The sequence below is a fragment of the Heliangelus exortis genome, chromosome 18 (assembly GCF_036169615.1).
Source record: "Heliangelus exortis chromosome 18, bHelExo1.hap1, whole genome shotgun sequence".
NCBI classification, from domain to species: Eukaryota; Metazoa; Chordata; class Aves; order Apodiformes; family Trochilidae; genus Heliangelus; species Heliangelus exortis.
The window spans coordinates 8,854,194-8,874,970 of NC_092439.1; the positions used below are offsets into that span (position 1 = coordinate 8,854,194).

Genomic DNA, 20,777 nt, shown 5'->3' on the forward strand with positions numbered 1-20,777 from the left:
CCTCTGGGCTATGTGTAGATAAGGACTGGGTGATTTCTTATTGTCTTAGTATGTAATCTCTAAAACAGAAAATGTAAAGAAATGAGGGAATGAAGTTGTTACTTCTGTGGCTTTCTTGTCTGTGCTGTTGCTTAATTTGATTCAAATGCAACCTAGGGAAATCACAAAGGGGAAAAAAGCTCAACGAAAACTAGATCCTTCTTTTTGTGGCAGAAGAATTATTGCATCTGTATTTTAATGAACCAGTGAGTGTACTATCAGAACTAAAGTGAAATGCAGATAAGTAAGTAACTTTATATTGGTAAGAGATTACTGTAGTTGGCTGTGTCTGGAGGAAGGGCATAGTTGACTGAAAACTTTTCTACACAAATTAGTTGTTCTAATATAAGAAATTATTTCTTCCTACCGGCCTTGTCCTTGCTCAGTTTAGTTTTAAAATACAACATTGTCCACAATACCATGGTGAAATGCAGTAAAGAAGGAGTATTTCTATTACATGTGGTTTGTGTTTTATTGTTTTGGGGTTCTTTTTGTATTTTTTGTGAAATAATGCAATCTTCAAAATCTCCTTGGAGGAAAAAAACCCAACAAAACCAGTATTTTTGGTAGCATGTCTTCCTAAAATGTTTTCCAGCAATTTCTTCTAATATATAATGTTGAATAATAAAAAAAAAAGTTATTTCATTTACAGGGTAACTATAAATTTGAAAAAGATGAAAATCAGTACAGATCGGCATTAAGTCTTCTTTCCCTCATATGTGTGCCAGTGAAGATCTCTAAAGAACTTTGATTTGAAACTCTGCTCAGTTGGTTTTGTGTGGAGCAATATTTTTTTTTGTTTGTTTTTACCTTTCAGTTTAAACCAAGGCATTTCTGAAACCTGAATTTTTGTAATGTATGCTGTCTTCATTTGTTCTACAATGTGAGGACACAGGTTCTGTTGAGGGAAGTAACATTAAATATCTTTGGGGATATTTTTAAACTAAATTGCAGTACAGAAGCTCTCTCTCTTTTGTCCTGGGTTAACTTTGTGGATTAACAAAAAGACACTTTTCCTGCAGTGTGTTCATGGAAAAGTTTGTTATGCAAGCACTATTTAAGCACTGGCCTTCTGAAACCACAAGCATATTTTTCAGTGGGGGGACAATGAGAATGGCATTTAACTCCTCCAATGTCACAAACATAATAGTCTTATCTTACAACACTGGAGGAGTTAATTGCACTGCTCTGATAGTTCACTGACATGAATTTTAAATATCAACTATTTCTCTTTTTGTAAAAAACAAAGGAAAACCACAGTTTTTGTGGATTCATTTTAAAATGTGGAACAGTAGATTCACTGTTCTACCTTGATAAACATCAGTGAAAGTTGTATCTTAAGAATATACACTTGGTCATTAGGAAGTCTTCCTCTGATTGTCTCTTCTTTTATTCTTCATTGATAGTAGCACAAGATTTTCAGGCTCCTTATGTAGTGAAAAAGAACAAGTACTTCTTGTATTAGGATTGATATTAATTTTCTTCTGCATGATATTTTGGGATTTGTAGCCCAGTTACATGTCTTTGTTGAAATAAATTATTCCTTTGGTTTCAGGGGTATATTCTGAAGTCAAGAACAATCCAATTGGTGTTGATTAGGATTTGTCAGCTAAATTGCAGCTCATGGAGCCAAGAACATGCTTGTTATTGCTTATCTGTTAGTGACATAATGGTTTCATGTCTAGTGTTTACAGTTGTCAATTTTCAATCTTCTACAAATTTTGGAATATGAAAAATGTAGTCATTGATCACAGTTTGTGTTCTTTGTGTGCTTTGTAGAGGTGTTGTGTTCAGGGTAACAATTTTCCATTAAACTGGGCGTAAGTTTAAGGTTCTTAGTGCAGTCTCCAAAAAACAGTAGTTGGTGATGATACAGTGTAAAGTTTTGTGTATCTGTAGTAGAGGAATACTAACATAGAGAAAATACTAAATCATCATCCTTCTGGATACAAATGCAGGGCAGCTGAATACAAACCCACATTGGACCCTGGGAGACCTCAATGGATAAAAACAGACAAAGGAATGTTACTTGGGTTACAAAATCAATCACTCAGAAGTTCAGGGGGGAAAAAAAGAAAGGTAAGAATAGTGCCATTTTTATGTGGTTCATGTGTTGTTTCCTAGGATTTAAAAAATGCAAAGCTCAGAAAATTTACCATCTGACACTTGGATAGGTCTTCAGCAATATTGAAAACATCTTATAAATTGTAGATTTACGTTGGGTTGAACGGAATAATAACTAGAAGGGAGATAGGACATTATGGAAGAGGATTTCACATATACTTGTGGATGGATTCAAAGGACTGATTACTCTTCTTTCTAGAATTGTGACTTCAGTTGTGGAGAGTAGTGCTTTGAAAAATGGATTTTGTTGAGCTACTTCTGCCAGGTGCCATAAATGTTAATGACAGAACTTATTTTGAGGGTTGTTGTTTGGCAGTGTCTCCTTTGTGCTCTGTCCTGGGCTGCAGATTGCTTTGATGTGGTTTGGGGACCCTTGCTCTGTAAGCCTGTGGCTGCTTTTCCTGCTTGCTCTGGTTAACACATTCTGTTATTTTAATTTTTTTTTCTGTCTTCTAATTTGTTTTTTTAGGTCTACCCCAGAAGAATCTCTGACCCTAGTGTCACTCCCTCCTTTCTTCTCTCGTTCTTAATCTCTGTTTAGCCATTTTTATCTACTCCATGTTTTTCTGAGACGAAGTCCTCTTGTCCAGTCATTCTGATTTCTTGCATTTTTCATCTTTCATCTTTATATCTGTCACATAAATAAAAACACCAGGTTTCATTCCTGCTATACATTTGAGGCCTAAAAGAGCGTTTGGTAGAATTTTAGTTTAGGCAAGTAAGTTCTTTTCCTCTGTCTTATTTCCTAGAATTAGAAAAAGGATTTTCTGAAATAATTGAGCTGGAGACACATACTTAAGATGGTGCATTTAGTTAGGCTAAGTATGAAATAACTGTAAATAGTTATAAAATAAGAGGTTAAAGTGCCCTTAGTAAATCTTATGGCTGTTAGTCATTTGCATCTCTAAAAGGCATTGCACACATTTTTCTTCTTAGTTTCTTACAATTGTACTTGCTGTGGCATAATAAACCTTTTAACTTGTTATCTGCATTGTTGAACTCTTTCACATTTTAAATTCATGGTTTTAACGTATGTGTGTGCTTTGGATGAAGAAATACAGACACTTGTCCATTTTGGTGACTATTGTTCTGTAAACTATAAATATAATTTGTAAGTTGCAGTGACCATAAACTGGCTGTATGACTAACAAAATACCCAAGACTTTTAAAAGGACAAAGCTGTGATCTTGTCATAAATAGAACTGCAATGGACTTTTAATTCTTTAAATATTGTTGAATGGGCATACTGTGCTTTTACAATAACAGTAAATTAGGAAATCTGTATTTTTAAATGCTATGACACAGGCTGTTTGTAATAAAAATTGCTAGTACATAAAAAAAGAAAGCCATGTGCTTTGTTCCTGCAGAGCTGTTTCTTCATAGTCTCTTTTCTTGGAAAATATATGGAAGTTTTATGAAACTTGGGAATGACTAAGCTTTTGCTGTTCTATGTTAGTATGTGCTATTTTAAAACTAAATTTAACACTAGTTGAAGCTATAGGAGGATTTTGTTTTTCTTTCCTCTTGACTAGTAACTTTTGAAGAAGTAGGTTTCATTTTTGAAGCACTTCAAACTTAAAGATGTCAAAGGAAAATTTATTATACTTAACACACAGATTTGAAATTTAATTTTTTTCCTGTTATATTGGTAATTTAATCTATTTCTAGACTCTTAAGTTGTGAATTCTTAGGATCTTCAGTCTGTGAGAATTTTTCTTGGCTGTTTTTTGTTTAGTGCAGTTCTCAATACAGTTCTCAATACTGATTCTGTAAGAGCTGATAGTGAATGCTAATCTGGCTGACTGAAAATTGTTATTGAATTGATTTGGTCTAGTTGAAAGGTCTGGATTTGCCTTCTGTCCCAGCCTTGAAAACTCAGTACTTGTAAACCCTCAAGGTAGCTCGTGTACCATTCAGAAGGTCACCAGGCATTTGGTAGAGCAGCGGGTCCTTCTGAAGGTTCCTGGTGCTGTGACTGGCATGGCTGCTGGTGAGCTTCTAGGCAGGATTTGCTTTTTGTAGTGGCTTAGCTTGGGGTCTCTGCCTGAGCAGTAGATTGTGCCTGACTTCTTAAGGAGGGAAGAGCTGCACCCTGATCATTGCCTTTGAGATTCACCTCACATTTCTTAGAAATGTAATTAATAAATTATTTTACTTTATGCATTTGAAGAGCTACTTGCTTCTGCAAAATTAGAAGCCAATTAGTGTGTGTTTCTAATGATCACCAATTTTCAGCCGTGATTGAAAGCCCAAGGTTTGGAATAGATGCTTTTAATTATGTTTTCAAAACAGGTAATGAAATGTATACATGGAATAAAAGAATGTTTTCCATGGTAACAAGTAGTCAGTTTGTCGTTTGTTTTGAGAAATTCGTGCATGCTCTAAGCGCTGCAGAGAAATGTTTCCTCTCTACGTATTTTATAGTGGTTTAAATTTAAGTCATATTTTAAGTGACAGATTCTGGTCCACCTTTGAAAGTGAGTTGAGATAATGCCTGCGGAAGGCTCAGATTTGCCCGTATGGCAGATTTAGACACTTGCACCAGTTCATGCTAATTCTGCTGAGCAGTTTTAACTCGAGCTGCTGGTAAACATGCTTTAAGCTGAGACAATTTGGTTTGTATTGACATGATTAAAGCATAGGGCACACATTCCCTTTTTCCAGCTCTGAGGGGTTGATTGTTTCCAGCAGAGAAGCAGCAAAAGGAACTAGAACATCCCAAACTATCTCAGTAGGTTGTACTATATGACTAGAGTGTCAAAGCTGTGGTGTGTGAGCTGTGATGGCATTGTAATTCAGCAGGACAGCCAAAGCAAGTGTCATGTTTTTTCAGTTACAGGCAACTTAAAAGAAAACAAAACCATAGAGAGCCACATGTTTGTGATTTGGAATTCAAAACTCTTTTTTCAGAAGATTCTCTTTCCTGTTTGATTAATCTGCATAAATAATGATACGAGGCTTGCACTGAGTAAACAGTGTTGATTCAAGTAGTGATACTTTTGTAAGGTTGGATTTCAGTACTGTGTTTTCCAAATATTTTTTTATAATGTTTATTATGAAGAGAGATGAGATCATACATATTTAACCAAATATCCTTGTGGAGGCTGTTTTAATTATATTGCTCTAGTATGCCACGTGGCATCTTTTTGGAAGAGGCAAGGCTGTCACTAAAACACTTTATTTTTTGTGAGTGAGTGGTCTTGGAAAGTATTCAGAAAACACACTTTAGCTTTCTGACCTTGTGACATGTTTCTCCATTTTTAAAGAAAATTGTTTCGTGTGTTTGCTTGTGGGTTTCTGTCTATCTGTCTGTCTGTCTATGTATCTGTTTGGTCCAGATTTTTAGTAAATGACCCATTCTTAGGCAATTGCAGTTCAAGATCATGTGGTTTCACAGGTCTAGTCTCTAGATGCAGTCATTGAGAGTCATGGCCTTTCTTGTTAGTAGCCTGGTCGAAGACAGAAGGTAACACATCCATTCTAATAAAAATGAAGTTTGTTCTTCATTACAAAGAGATAGATTTTTAAAACAAAAACTCGGATATGGAAATTTGCTGAAAATTAAGATTGCCAAGACAATGTTGTCAAAAATCTTTTGTCCCTCTACTCTAAAAACTGTAACTTCAAATAATGGTTACAATGAAAACAACAGATTATGAAAACAATAGTCTTCTGAGTTAAGCTTTAAAATCCTAAGATTTTGCTGGTGAAGTAGTAACAGTGTCAAGAGTTTTGAGTAGATTAGATAGAAGCAAGTGGTCACTATTCATAGGTGAAGTCGATAACATAGCCTCCCAAAATTAATTTTGGAGACCTTTTTCTGTTCAAATTGTAAATGCCTAGTAAAAAGAGAGGTGAAATAGTTTGAGGATAGGACTTGAAGATGATCTAAAAAAATAAAAGTCATTCAGGACAGCTGACTAAGTTCATGGTGAAGGGCTTCAGAAAGAGCTTATGTTAGAGTGACTAGGTGTTAGAATTTTGAATGAAGTACAGTTTTGGTAAATACAGACTGAAGTACAATCAATGGTGGAAAAAAATGGTCCCAACAATTCACAACAATGGTCTCCAATTTAGCTATTGTCACTAACTGTAGAAGTTCTTGGAATTTGTTGGGGCAGTAGTTCTCTGTAAACATCAGCTTAATGTCTGATCATAATGGCATAAATTCAGAAATAAATAGTATCAAATTGTGGAGAAAAAGCCCCAGAAAACCATGACCAGAAAACATTGTGGTGTTGGGACTTGCAGCCTAGAAAACAAGAACAAATCAGGTGAATCCTGGAAGTCCTGTGTGGTTCTGGTTTCTATGGCCTTGTATCTTTCCAGAAAGTTTGTGTAGGACCTCCTAGAATTATCCAGTCCATTCTTCTCCCTGAAGACATAATTAGTTTATAACCTTTGCTGGTTGGGGTGTGGATCTTTGTTTAACTCATTCTGAGAACCCTCAATTTCAGCACTTTCAGAACCTGCTTTGTCAGTCCATTCCAGCACTTTTCTATATGACTTTTGGAAGGGGTTTTGTAGTGTTTGACCCAAGCGGGTTTTGGTAGTTTTAAGCCTGTTACTGTACTCCTTACAGTGTGGTGAACAAATTGTGTGTGGTAACTTATGTTAAAGCCCACCACTACTAGGAGTGAGACTGTTATTTGCTGGTTCTAGAGGCAGTTCCATATGTAGACATCACTCTGAATTTTTATTTTTTTTTTTAAGGATCAGAATGCTGAGGGTGACTTTGTACTTGAACCTGTAGGTCCCTTTTAACCAAACATAACTATTTGAACGTCCCATTCTGAACTAACTTGGCAGCTTTGCAGTTCTCCTTAGTCATACTCTAATGTTTTCAAAGCTTTTCCCAGTCTTTCAAGATCACATTGAGTTCTTATCTTGTCGTCTAACATGCTTATTGTCTCATTTTCTGAAAGTAATTAATAATTTATGCATATAAATAATTTATTTATGTGTGTGTATATATATGTCTATATATGAAAAGAATGTCTCCAGTTATATTTTGTGTTTCAGCCTGCAGTGACTTTAATAAAAAACAAAAAAATCCCAAAACAAAAAAATGAGTATTAAACCTCATTTGACTCACTTATATTTGGGAGTTAAAATTAATGCTGTTGTAAATATGATTGAATGTGTGTATTCAGTAAATTTGCAGAAAGTATACTCAGTTGCTGTTCCTAGAGGTATTAAATTTGAAGTGCTTTGTGGTATACATAAATTGTAGGATATAGTAGGATATATTTTAAATGTCAGGGCACTGGGGAAACAAGTTAGCAAATTACTTAATGAGCAACAGAACTAGTGACCTCTTTTTGCGTGTTTTTGTCTTCTGTCTTTAATGTCCTTAGATTTTTTTTTTTTCAAATCAGGGTCACTGGATGATATTTGGGTTAAAGGCAGTTGATCACATAAACCTTGTTTCTGTAAGAAAGCTGTCTGAAAGAAGCATTCTTATGTACAAGAACTTGATTTACTGCTACTTAAAAGAATATCTGCTTTCCTTGGCAATAGACACATTATAGCTCTGGTTAATATTCTGAGCCTGCAACAACCTCAGAAGGGAGAGGTTATGTTGTATTAATTTCTTACAGATTCGTCAAGTGGCATTTAATTGTTTTCTAGGACATGGATGCAGCTCTGTTTTCTTCAGTTATGCTCCAATTTCAAACAGCCAGTTCCTTCTGTTTCTTATAACTGCAAGGTATGGATTGAGGATTTTTTTTTTTTTTTTTTTTTTTTTTTTTTTTTTATTATTATTTTTTTACTTATTATTTTTACTTCTAATGGTGCATGCACTGGAAATGCATTTTCAGGTGTAAAATCCTGGCAATGTAGGTTATTTATAAGGCAGGAGGTAGCAGTAAGGAAGAAGGTGGTTGAGCACATAAGCACATATATTTTGTTCCTGCATTAGAGTTTTAAAAGAATTATCTAAAACCAAACAGCCATAGTCATTGTTTAAAGTCACAGGTTGGGTTTTATTTAAGGCCTATTTGTTAGTTTTTTTCTGTTTTAGTCACATAAGTATTTAACAGCATTTGCAATATTTGTTCAACTATACTTAGAGATCAGGTAAAATAATGTTATGCAAAGACAGAATATAATTTGCATTGTACAAAGTTCAGCTTTCATGAAGACTGCCAGTGTTAGAAGAAAAGTAAATGCTTCAGTAATGCTTCAGGTCTTCAAAAGTTCATGTGTGTAGATTTAAAATAAATTTGGATAGGACATAACATTTTTCAGTGTCTCTTTATAAAGAACTCCTCACTTAATTTAAGTCACTCTGGCAGCTGTGTTCTTGGGGGAGGAGGGAATGAAATAAACTGTTAACCTTTGAAAGGCATAATACAAACAAATAGTGTTTAGCGTGTGGACAGTTGTGGCTATTTCAAACAATGGTGTTAATTTCCATTGCCTTTTTGAAGTAGACTCATTCTTTTTGTTCCTGGTTAGGAAGCTAAGTATATTTGGAACTTTTCTGCAGCTGTGAAGAACAAAGTATGTCATACAGTAGTTGAGTAAGATAGCATCATGAGATGATTTTGACTACTGTAGCAATCTGCTTCCATTTGCCTTTGTATAAGCATGATCACTGGCATGTATTTGTTCCATTTGATTTAAATCAAGTAAGCATTGATGGAATTGTATTCTGTGATTCTATTTACTTGATTACATTGGCTGAGCTACCATTACTCTGACTGGAAAATCTTATCTTCAGATTAGATTACATTCCTGTGAGGTTGTGTTGGGCTTGCAGTGGGTAACTGAGGCATGTCTGAATGGTGATGCACAAGATCTTTCAAATTTGGCATGACAGAAGGCCAATAATTGCAGAGCCTTGCTCATGTGCCCCTGCATCCCTGGCTTACAGAGTACTGGAGAGTGCAGAGCAATGTGTCTTAAGCACTCAGGGGCCATACTCTTGAGATGATCTTGTATTGCTTTACAATACTGGCTTGCATGTACTTGTATGGGGTTTAGGGGATAGAAATTACCAGCCTGAACCTTGGCATTAATACCATTCTGGCAGGTGGGTAAAGAACTAATGTTTGCTAAATACATATGGGCCATAAGATATGCTCACACTTACTGAAAGGCTTTGTTTTTGATGTGTTTTTAGTCTATAATCAGTCCAGACAAAATATTTGGCCTACCAGGATATGTGAATCATTCTTCTTTGTAAGGCTTCATTTATCATCTGTGTTCTGAGAATGTTTTGTATGCGGGAAACATAAAATGCACTCAGAAATCTTATTGTTAAGGTACGTTTTTACAGCTGTTATGTAAAAATCCTGCTTTGGTAAGATCAAAATGTTATTTAATTGTTTTAGCCTATTGGAATCACAGGAAATACACAGGGTGGGAAACTCCCGAATGACTTGTCACTGTAGGTGAGCAATGGCATGCAGACTTAAAAAGCCACACAAACCCCAAATCTTAAGAGCTGGTTAGTTCTGGGGAAAAAAGGAAGAAATGTTGCTCCTTCATCCTTTAGGCATTGGTGGTACATATGCTTTGAGTATAAAAATACTTTAAGATATCCTTTGTCAGTGCAAAAATACATGTGCAGTATAAAACTGATGTTAAGGTTTGAGTAAACAGGTTGACTTGGGTTTTTTCTGTGTGTTCTGGTTTTAAACAATACTAAGGGCATATGCATGTAAATGGAGGTGAGGAGGACACTATCTGAAGTTCTGAATGGACTTCCAATATGCATCTCTACGCCAAGGGTATGTGGTAGTTGCTATGAAGTTGGAAGGAACAACAGTGCACTAGTAGAGAGATGACATAACTCTTCCAGTCTCAAAATTCTCTTAAGTTTTGAACAAATTCAAAATTAAATTAAGTATGATGTGAGAGACTTTGATGACATGTGATATGTTTGAATGATGTCTGCTAAGGGTGAGCTTCTACAGTTCCATGTTCTGGTTCTTCTCACTAAAAGGGAGTGGCTATATAAATGCTTAGAGGCATTAAAATTACTTTTGAAATAACAGTAAGGAATGGAAAAGGGCACTTGAAGAGGAGCCTTGAGATTATAAACATTGTCTTTTAGCGAGCAAGTGTGCAGTGTACAGAGGAATAATTCTATGAAGGTAGCAGAGAGCTAAAGACCTTGGAAGTTGAAGTGTCTTAACACAGAGGATTGAAAAGTAGATCAGAAGGAAGTGAATTTCAGAGCAAATGTCTTGGATGTTAAGATGTGCTAAATTATACTTACAGGTTGGTGTTTAGGTGTGGGTAGTTTGAGCATACTACAGAACAGGAATTTGCAGTGATGTGTGATGTGGAACTATGAACACTTGATTCAAGGTTAGTGTGGGGCAGTTGGAGAAAGGAGTTGCATGGTGTCCCCACAGCACTGTCACAGGGTGGGCCACCAAAATGGCCCTTAGAAGGATGATTCCATCTTCATAGATTTCAGTCTTGGGGAAGATTGCTTTGATTTGGGGCTTAAAAAGTTGTGTCTGGAGATACTGCTTTTGAACCAGGGGAGTGAAGACAGAAGGGATTTCTCTGTCTCTGCTGCATGGTTTGTGTTGTAGTTCATAGACACAGTACTGAAAATTTCAAATGAGGTGGCTTGATCGCATATTTCAAGAATATCTTGAACTTAGATGTTAATTTTTAATGTAGTTGTCAAATGCTTTTCAAAAGGAATTTTAAATTTTTGGAAGTCATGATAATTCCCTAGCTCTGAAGTGACAGTATGTCCAGCATAAAGGAGCATTAAGATGCACTGATGTTGCAATTTAGCAGGAAGTATGGATCTTTCAAATAAGTTTTGGGTCAAGTATGTATTTCCTTTGATTCTAAGTAAGTGCTTTTTGCTACACTTCAATGTGTTTGAAGTTATGGAAATATTTCTCTCATAAATCAACTATCCAACCTGTAAGTGTTTTTAGAAGTTGATTGTTTTGCTTAAATGTGCATCTTGCCAACTTTAACAAGTTATATTTTTCTGTTTCTGTGGAGTATCTTTCTGATACTGAAAACAAGCTACCCTACATCTAAACTTAAAGTAGACTTTAAGCTTTGTTAACCTTCACCTTGAAAATTTCAGGTGGTACATTACCTTGTGTATAAAGGATGTTATTTATGAAAGATTATTTTATTTATTGTAAAGCAAGATGCATATAGTAAATGTGTCTATTTTGGCTTCTTTTTTGTTGGCTTGCAGAAAGAACCGCTTTTTTTGCTGCTATATCTTACAAAGACCTCTGTTTTATTTCTTGCTTAGTTTTATTGTAACCCTTCATGTGCATATTTGGTCAGAACAATACAGCAGAACAGCCTTTACCGTTCATCCATTAAACCATTTTATCCATTTGGATACCTTACTGTGTGTAAGGTTTGTGTATTCACTTTGAATTCTGTGGAAAAAAATGGTACAATTAAACAGCTGCAATCCAAACATGTCAGAATTAAGCCTAAGAATAAGCAGTTTCCATTTTCATCTCCTCTGTGCAAGATAGTATTTTGGAACATGAAATATGTAATTACTGTGTGTGGGAAGATGAAAAGGACTTTTAATTTGATGTAAACACTGTCATGCTTCATGTTCTGTTTTACTCCAGTGTTCATGATTACTAATTCTTTCTATTACTTGGTAAGAAGACATAAAGAACTTATCAAGTTCTTTATAATATTTTTATATTTATTGTATCTATTATATATTTAGTATATATATTATGTATTATATGTTATTATATATCTATATATCTTGATTATCTCAAGGATAAAATTAATTTTACTCTTCACTGCAGTCCTTCCTTATTTCTGTGGGAAAGGATCTTAAAAAAAAAAAAATAAAATCAAAACCCGATTGCTTTCTACCCAAACTCTTTCTAGCTTATTCTTTGTGTTGGTCTTGTCCCCCCACTAATAGACCTCAAACTGTTAATGGGTATACCTCCCTTAGCTGCTTTTGCTTGAACTTGTGAAATCTAACTTACAGGCATGTAATTTTGTATATGGGTAGTCACTACTGCTCATATAGCCTAGACATATTGTCCAGATCTGTTCCATAGCATCTGAAATAATCTCAGAGTTAACATATAAATTTCTTTTTTTCAGGCTTCTGTGTAATATTCATACTTAGTGAACTCAATAACTTTTTTCTCAGACTTCGTGCTTTATAGTGTTTGTGGCAATTATCTTTAATCATCTTTAGAATTACCGACTCAGGCCAAACTTTATTTTCAGTATGCTGTTGTTGTTGGACATTCTTCATGGACAGCCTGAAGATACAGTAGTTATTCCTTCTAAATAGTGTACATCAGAAGACCTAAATTGATATCTGTTCTGTTTTTTTGGGTCCTTCTTGGGAACTTACTGCAGTTAATGGGTTGGGCTTTGCTACCTAGTGGCCGATAACTTTTTCTCTGAATGGGACAGTAGTAGTGTCTTCTAGATGATGGCTTTGTGGTCTCTGCTGAGAGAAGATTACAGTAAAGGCACTGATGTATTTAAATGTTGCTGCAGCAGTCACATTCATATCTATATGCTTCTAGGTGATTCTTAGCCTTGTGCAGATGTGCAAGTGTAGACACCTGTTCCTTGTACAGTTCAAGTTTGTCAAACATTGGTAGCAAAAAGAATTGTAGCTTCCTACTGTTTACTTCAGATTAAATAAGTGTGCATCTCATGTTTTCTATAGATGTAGGAGACTTGTGCCAGTATAATAAAAAATGCTTTCCTGAACTGTTTTATCAGGTGGTTTATCATGTACTCCTGGTAAATTACTGCATTTAGAAGGAGAAAGCTCTGAGGGGAAATGGGTGTTGTGCCCATAGCTGTGATTTTAAGGGTTGGGCATTGCCATGTTGACACCCTCTCCCAGCCTCTGTCTCTCCCAAGAGATAAACTTTACAGAATTACCTGGGAAGTCTTGGTTGAAATTACGATCAGTTCATGCTCCACCTATAAACAAGCAGATCTGAGGAAGCAGATAAAGCTATTATGAAGCCAGTTTCATGACTGATGAGTTTGTAATATATTGCCTGTTGAAATTTCTGAAAAGCATCTCATGTTGAAAGACTTGAAATTTTTGCCAGCTTATAATGAATAGTCTCTATATGGCTGTTTTTCTAAAAAGGAGAATGAGAACAAGTTAATAATGTTAGGCAGGAGAAAGTCTGCATCTTTTCTTCCTGCAGCTCTTCTCAGTAATTGTCAAAATATTTTTATGCTGTTATAAAGCATTAAGCCTCAGCTGCCACTTAATCAAGAATAAACCCCCAGAGCCAACCCTGGTAGTTACACAAATGCAAGGGAGACCTGGGTTCAAAGAGATAAGCAAACACCACCACAAAAATACCAGCTAGACAGAAATCCCCAAATCACTACCACAGCAACAAAAAAACACCTCTAAAGTTAAAAAAAAAAAAAAAAAAAAAGCCACTTAGAAAGAAAGAACTTGTTTTCATCAGATGCTTTCTATAGAGGTTAGGTGTCTTCAGACCCCCAAGTAGATTCTGTCTATTTAAGTAATGGGTAGCAGTAGGTTTTATAGTGTATGTGGTCAGCCACTTGAGGGAGGTAATACGTAGAAAGCATGAGGATGAAAAGGTAAGACCTGCTTCTGCCACGTGAAGTTTTTTACCTCTGTGTCAAAAAGACCTTTTTGCTAAATGATATCAACCTCTGTGGTTGAAATGCTGTTTAGTGATAGGGCAGTGAGGTGTGGAGCATTGACTTTTTTTTCAGCCTCCCTTCTGCAGAATTATGGTGTTGTAAATGAGGCAGCACCAAAGTATGTGCCTTGCTGAATTTTGTATAATGTGCATGTAAATTAAAATACTTCTGCATTTCCAGTTTCCCGGATGGGGAATGGAAGAAATCAGTAGATACAGTATCTTGATTTATATCTTTTTGGTGGTGGTGGGGGCCTGTAGAGGAGTGGGAATGCTTTTTAAGGATTGTTTTGAGATTCTTACCATTTTATTTCATCGCACTTTTGCATTTAAATCTTTTCCACTTCTGTTAATTCAAAATTAATGTATGTTATGGTTGTATTGTGCATAAGTAGGACATAACCTGGCTGGGACATATGGAAAATTACTTCAGTTTAAAGATAAATGACTTCTTTATATGGAGTGTTTATGTTGCAATATTAAGTCTGTTTTTGTCATAGTAATTGATTCAGCATGATGTAAACTCTGTAGAGGGCCACCTTACTAGCTTAAGTAAGCTTTAAGTATCTTAAGTAGCTGTAGTACCTTAATCATTTAAAGAAAAGCCTTTGGAAGTCATGGATGGATCTTTTTTTTTCCCCCTTATGCTCTCACAACACGTGAGAAGGTAACAAATGAGGAAATTAAACTAGCGAGATTTTTTTTCTGATTAAATTAATTTTACTTTTTTTCAGAGCCATGCCTGTTGGGGATACAGAACAGAAAAACAAGGCTGAAATTGTAACTCAGACTTTTTTGTTGCAGTGCAATAGTAGTTACTCTTGTCATCACAACTGTAAGAAAATAAAGGAATGAGATGGACTGGGGAAGATTCCTTTCATAAACTTGAGGTTGGGGTAATGGAGATACAACGAGAAGTGAAAAATAGAGGTATAAAGGTAGAGTGGATGCTGGGCCAAACATGGTGGGTAGAAGCTATTTTGTTACCTTAGTAACAGTTGGTATAGAAGAGCTGTACCTTCAGGAAGCTGATACGCTCTGTAGAGAGATTTGTATGCATCTAACTGATAGTTTTTATGATTTATTAGTATTGATGCTCCTCGGATTTCTTTCATTCTTACAGAGAGGTTCTGTTATTCCTCTTGCATCTCCATGGAGACTTTTTGGAGTTAAAGTTAGCAGAGATTATGTACGCACAACATTGTCACGCAAACCTTCTCAGTTCTCTAAACTAATCCCAAGCATTTCAGTGTGTGATAGCTGGATTGTAACACTGTACACAAGAAAAGTTACAAAGGAGAAGGCTGTTTGACTTGGATAATATTTTTCTGCCATGCTTTTCATTCAGTGTTAGGGTTTTGACTGATATCAAGCACTGGTTAGATTAGTAAAGAAGCTCACACTTCATGAATTTAGAGAGCAGGTCTTGACTGTATGTGTGTTTCAGTTAGTTTGAATGCTAAACCAGAAAATCAGATAATTAGATTTCAAAGTACTGGTACTTTTGCTAATAAGAAAATTATTAAATGTTCTCCTTTGAAATACAGAATATTTTTCTGTATAGTTTAAGATTTGGGTTTGCTTGAAGTATTTCTCAAATGGATGATCTCTTAATATATTCTTATTTTCACCCCTCAGTAGCCACTGGTTATGTAGGGGCCAGAAAAATGAGGAGAGGATAAACCTGAAAGAGTATGACTTTTTCCTTAGATTGTAAAAATTATTTCTTTAACGGATAGAGCAGATGATACAAGCCCAGGGAAGAGAACTTCAAGCCTGAAAAAACCTTTTGTGCTGCCGTGCTGTCTTGGAAATTTTCAGCTTGCATAACAGCCACTTGAAGGGCATATTTAAGAACAGCCCTTAGGATTTTTGTACGTACACTGAGGACTGGTTTTATTCCTACCAGCCAAAGTGTAAGGGAAGTGGAAAGGTGGCTTATGATCAACTTCCACTTGCCCTCTGGTGCTGTGTTGCTGTTCCAGGGCACCTGGCCAAGTGTACATAATGTGAAAGACTTGCTAGTAAACCACATTACAGGAAGATAGAGAACCTATGCAATTTGCACAGTTTGTACATATTATGGAAAAAGTTGCATTTATCAAGTAGCAAAGAAACAAAATTATTTTATGAACTTGCTTAAGGTTATGAGTATTTTATAATAATGTGCAGTTTAGTTCTTAGTATTTAAAAAAAAAAGTCAAAGTACTTTCAGACATGTTAGTCTCATGACAGGCTCTTCATTCATCAGAAGTCCAATTCTGACTGATTGTTTGCCCTACTAGTAAGTAGTAGCTCACATGGACTCTCCTAATCCCAAGTGTATTGTATATTCTAAAGGATATGAAAGGTGTTTCTTAAAGGAAATCCTTTTATGCTTGGAGAAAATATTTTCACTGTTTAAATAATTAAACCTGATGGAAGAACAAAATATTACTACTAAGGGAAAGAAAGCATTTATCATTAATCCAGAAATAAAACATTGTTACAGTCCATTCTTTATTAAATGTCTATGTGAAGAGCCTAAGCTTTTATCATGAAACATATTGGTCTTTGTGGAGGTATTTAAAGGTATTTCTGTGTTTCTGCCTTTAGACCTGACTGACACTTGAAAATTTCTTTTACCTCTACTGAAAACAATAAAATGTGGTGCTGATATACACTGGTTTAAAATATCTAGCATATTTATCTATACACACAACTTTTATGGGTTTTTCTTTCTTTTTTTTTTTGTCAAATGCTATGTGATGTGAAGTATGGTGCTTTTACCTGTGCAGAAGACCTCCAGAGAGATTGCTGAAGTTGCATTTGTTTGTTCCAGTACTATGTGTATTCCTCTCCCAGACTGGAATTGATCCAATAAATGAACCTGGGAGGTAGAACATTAGAATCAACAAAGTTCCTGAAATAAGTATGCTAAATAAAATGCTATATTTAAGCTAACATAGAGTAGTCACATCACTGGTGAAACTAACAGCAGTGTGATACAGGCTAATATTTTAAAAATTTTGTTTAAATCTTAAAACTACTTTGTTAGGTCCATCCTTTGTGAACTAAGAAGAGTTTCACTTAAGGTAATGTTTACTTTTAAACCTATGGCAACCTTCCTCTACATTTTACATTGTCTATCTCAAAGCTGTATTAGATCATTCATTCTTTTGTTAATGCATCACTAGAATTATTTGTTTGACAATGAATCACAAAGCAGATTTGAATGAAGCTTATTGAGGAGTGTATTATTATCAAATTTGCATCACAAATGCTACATTCCTACATATATTTCATTTGGTTTCATTGAGTTACCGATCCTGTTCTTCTTCTCTGCTTCTTTCTTCCCTCCCTACCTCATTTTATCTCATCCTCTAAGAGGACATCTTGAATTCAAGCTTACTACCTTTGACAGCCATGTAATTTTCTTTTCTGTTGTTTTAATGTGATAATTTGACAAGCCCATCATTTTTGTAGATAAGAATCTGCTCTAGCTGTGGAGTGCACCATTTGCTAACTCACACTATTTCTTACAAGATGAGATGTAAAAATGTTTTGGTTACACTGAAATCACCTGCATAGGTGTTTGGAATTCTTTTAAAAGCAACATTTTACAGTGTAAAATTAGCTGAGAATGTAGATACTAGTTTCTAGGTCATGTTAAAGAAAATATGAACTGCTAGCGCCTAGAAGTAGTCTACACTGTGGAGGTGTATCTTACAAGTTTGAGTTAAATTCTTGATAATTTCTTATCTTATCATACAATCAATTTTCATGTGAGTCAGATTTTAATTACAGGTGTGTTTTGATTTTCAGTAAATCCTGTGTTATCTTCAAGAGCTATTTTCTGTTCTTCAGGCTGTTGCAGTAGTATATCCATGTCACATTATTGGTGGCACTTTAAGTGGCATTAGCAACTCTTAACATTCCTGAGAGAACAGGGTTCTGAACATGTTGATCTCGTCAGTAAAGCCCCCAGATATGTTTTCTGTTATGAGTATGCTTTAGCTTAGTATCTTATGCTGGTTCTGAACATACTTGATTTTTTGGTATAAAATAATTGGGTAGATGTAAAGTGCTGTGAAGTAACAACTGGTAAGTTTATAATGTGTTGAAGTTTTAAGTTACTTTTGTATAGTTAATAATGCTCTGGCTGGTAGATGTTCTTTATGGAGTGGTTGAGGTTTAATGGTAATAACACATCAAGACAACTACAAAGTCTTAATTGGCTTTGGTATTTGCTTGAATTTCTTCTAGATTTTATATGATAGGGGTTTTTTTCCTCCTTTTTGGAAGAGAAAAACATAAGCAAAATAGAATAGCAGCAAAGTTTCAATCCAGTATAGAATTCCTAGGTGGACAAAAGCATTATATTAACAGGCATGTGCTTTAGTTTATGTTTTGATGCCATTTAGAAGCTTGTTTCTGTACAAGCACTTTTTTTTCCTTGGAGACAGATGAGCTAAACAATTTGCCATCAGGATGTGTACCTTTTTTTCCATATTCATACCCTTCTTTTTTTTTCTCCATCCACTTGTCAGGATGTACATGGTTCAGCCACTGAGAGGTAGAGCTGTTTCTTAATAGGTGTGATATTTGGGTTTGCCCTTGCTAGGCAAAATCAAGGCTTTCAGCAGCCTCTGCTGCCCTCTCCTGCTGTGCTTTCTGGGTTCTGTTCTTGGGTAAGTGAGTGACCTTTCATAACAGAGCCAGGACAAAATGGGCCCTTCCAGCTTTGAAGACAGTTAGGGTGGAGGGTTTCATGCTCCCTGATGCTCTTCTGTACAGTGAAATATTTATAGCTTAATACAGGTTCCCCTGCCTCCTATGTGTTAGTTATGGGCTGGGCAGAAAGACATCAAATCCACTACTTAGATTAACATGAAGGTGAATAAAACCCATGTGAAATTGTCATGCTAGTTGTGATGGTAGCATAGTTTCTATTTGAAGTGGTGGGCTATTCTTGCATGTTCAGGAGCTTGTATTTTTGTATTTATTGTATTAATATCTGGGTCACAGGTAGTAGCAGAAACACCTTCAGTTGTATTACAGGTACAAGAACCTGACTGTTTCAAGTCTGATTTGGGTATCTAGGCAATGTTTGACCATAATAACAGTTTTCTTTCCATTTAAAAAGGCATAATCTCTAATTTTATAAAATCTTTGCATATATAGTTAGAATGAAGAAAAATAGTGCTGAAAGGTTTGAAAGTGAAAATTCTGTGTAAAAATATGTGGTAGGTTATGAAAACTACTTTAATAATTCTTTCTCTAGGAATTAGTTACCCTCAGGATAGTTGGTGGGAGCACTAAATAAGGGATTATAAGTGTGTCCTGGAAAAAACATTCATGTGGGCTTTTGCATGTACACCATTAAATATTATAACAGTATCTTTAAGGGCTCCTGTTTTGGAGAGCAAACAGAAACTCAGTTTAGAGAGAGCATTTGAAAATATATTTGATGGAGTATTATACAGATATGCAATGAAATCAAGTAGGACTTGGATGACATTGCACAGGAGAAAGAATACTTAAAGTGCAGACTTGTGTGGGAAAGGTAATGTTTACTCCAGAAAGTATCATCTCTCAGTCTGACAAAGCTTAACTGGCATAAATTTCTGTTATAAAAATCTGCTTATCTAAAGCCATTACTAGAATCTAGTTAGGCAGTGAAACCTGTCTGCATATATTAATCTGAAATGGTGAATATTCTGTCACTTTTACAGATTTATTCTAGCTATTATATTGCAAAATATTTATCCAGCATGCGTTTGGCTTTCAAGTTCTGGCTCAAAAGGCTGCAGCACTTGGCAAATTCGGTAGGCACGGATCTTGAGTGGAAATTGGTCTGACAATACTGAAAATAAAAATACCATGTAAATTGTCTGTTCTCTGGGGAACGTTGTAGGTGCAGTTATGATATTATCAGTGGCTGCTGGCAAGTGTTTGACTTGAGTAGGCTTTAGCTGGATCACAAGATCGTATTATTCCCACAGCTGAGATAAATTCCTTTTCCTCCATGCTGCAGGTGATGAGGAACTTTGAAAGGATTTGGAAAGGCTGTGTATTCTACAGTATGCTTTGAGTAATTAGTTGGATGCTCAGTGCACACTGATTAATTCTTTCTGTGTCTAATTTGAATCAGAATTCATCCTAAAGGAGAAGATTTTATAAAAGTAAAGCAGGATAGGTTCTTGTTTAAACTCAGCATGCTAGGCTGTACTGTTTGATAGATCAACTTCATAGGTTTTAGATATCCCTGAGGTTGAAAAAAAGTCCATACTGAGTTAAGATGACAACATGCATAAAAATAAAAGCAGATGAATAACCTTCCACATTTGTGGTGCTGGATAACGATTCTGTAAACTTTTGTAACGTTTCTGTTGAGCATTATGATTGTGGTATATGCTGAATCCAGTTAATTACAGTTATTGTAGACACTCCTAAGTGGCATACAGGTCAGATAGAAGGTGTGCTGAAGTCATAGGTGGGGTAGGAATATGGTAGCTTTGTGTGCATGTGTGAATGCTTTTTTTGTTTGTAGATAGCATAGTTTTAATAGTAACAAATCTGGTGTGCTTTTGTTCTTCATTGTTCTTCAGCATTTGTATCATGCTTCTGGTTTTTTGGCATGTTTGAATGAGCAGTTTAGAACTTAATGCAATGACAGTCCTGGCCTAACTCAACAGTCTTCATGTACAGGTGATACTTAATTGTGGAAGAATTTAAGGATAAGTCTTTCCATAGTTGCATTCGTGTTAGTGATTTTTCCTTTGAAACTTCAGATACAATTTTCAGTGAGATTTTTTTGTTGTGTTGTGTTTTTTTTTGAAGGTTAGGGTGCAGTGCTGGTTTTGATTTCATTTTTAGCTTAGTTTTTTCCTTGTCTGTTTTGGGGTCTAAAAAAAAAAAAAAAGTTGAAATGTTCCCTCTTACTGACTGCAGCTTGTCACTAATAAGTAGGCAGCTCTCCCCAATTAA

General features: G+C 35.5%; 1 protein-coding gene across 9 annotated transcripts in view; it reads left to right on the forward strand.

Annotated features, from left to right (window-relative positions):
* The window catches only part of SBF2 (SET binding factor 2), a 196,127-nt gene that overhangs the window by 4,792 nt on the left and 170,558 nt on the right, over positions 1 to 20,777 (forward strand). For 5 of the 9 annotated variants that reach the window (XM_071762584.1, XM_071762587.1, XM_071762586.1 and 2 more), the window contains exon 2: positions 1,998 to 2,118. The exons of the other annotated variants lie outside the window; for them this stretch is intronic. In XM_071762584.1, coding sequence (XP_071618685.1) covers positions 2,040 to 2,118 — 79 coding nt within the window. In that variant the 5' untranslated portion in view covers positions 1,998 to 2,039. The remainder of the gene's footprint in view (positions 1 to 1,997; positions 2,119 to 20,777) is intronic. 9 annotated transcript variants of the gene reach the window in all.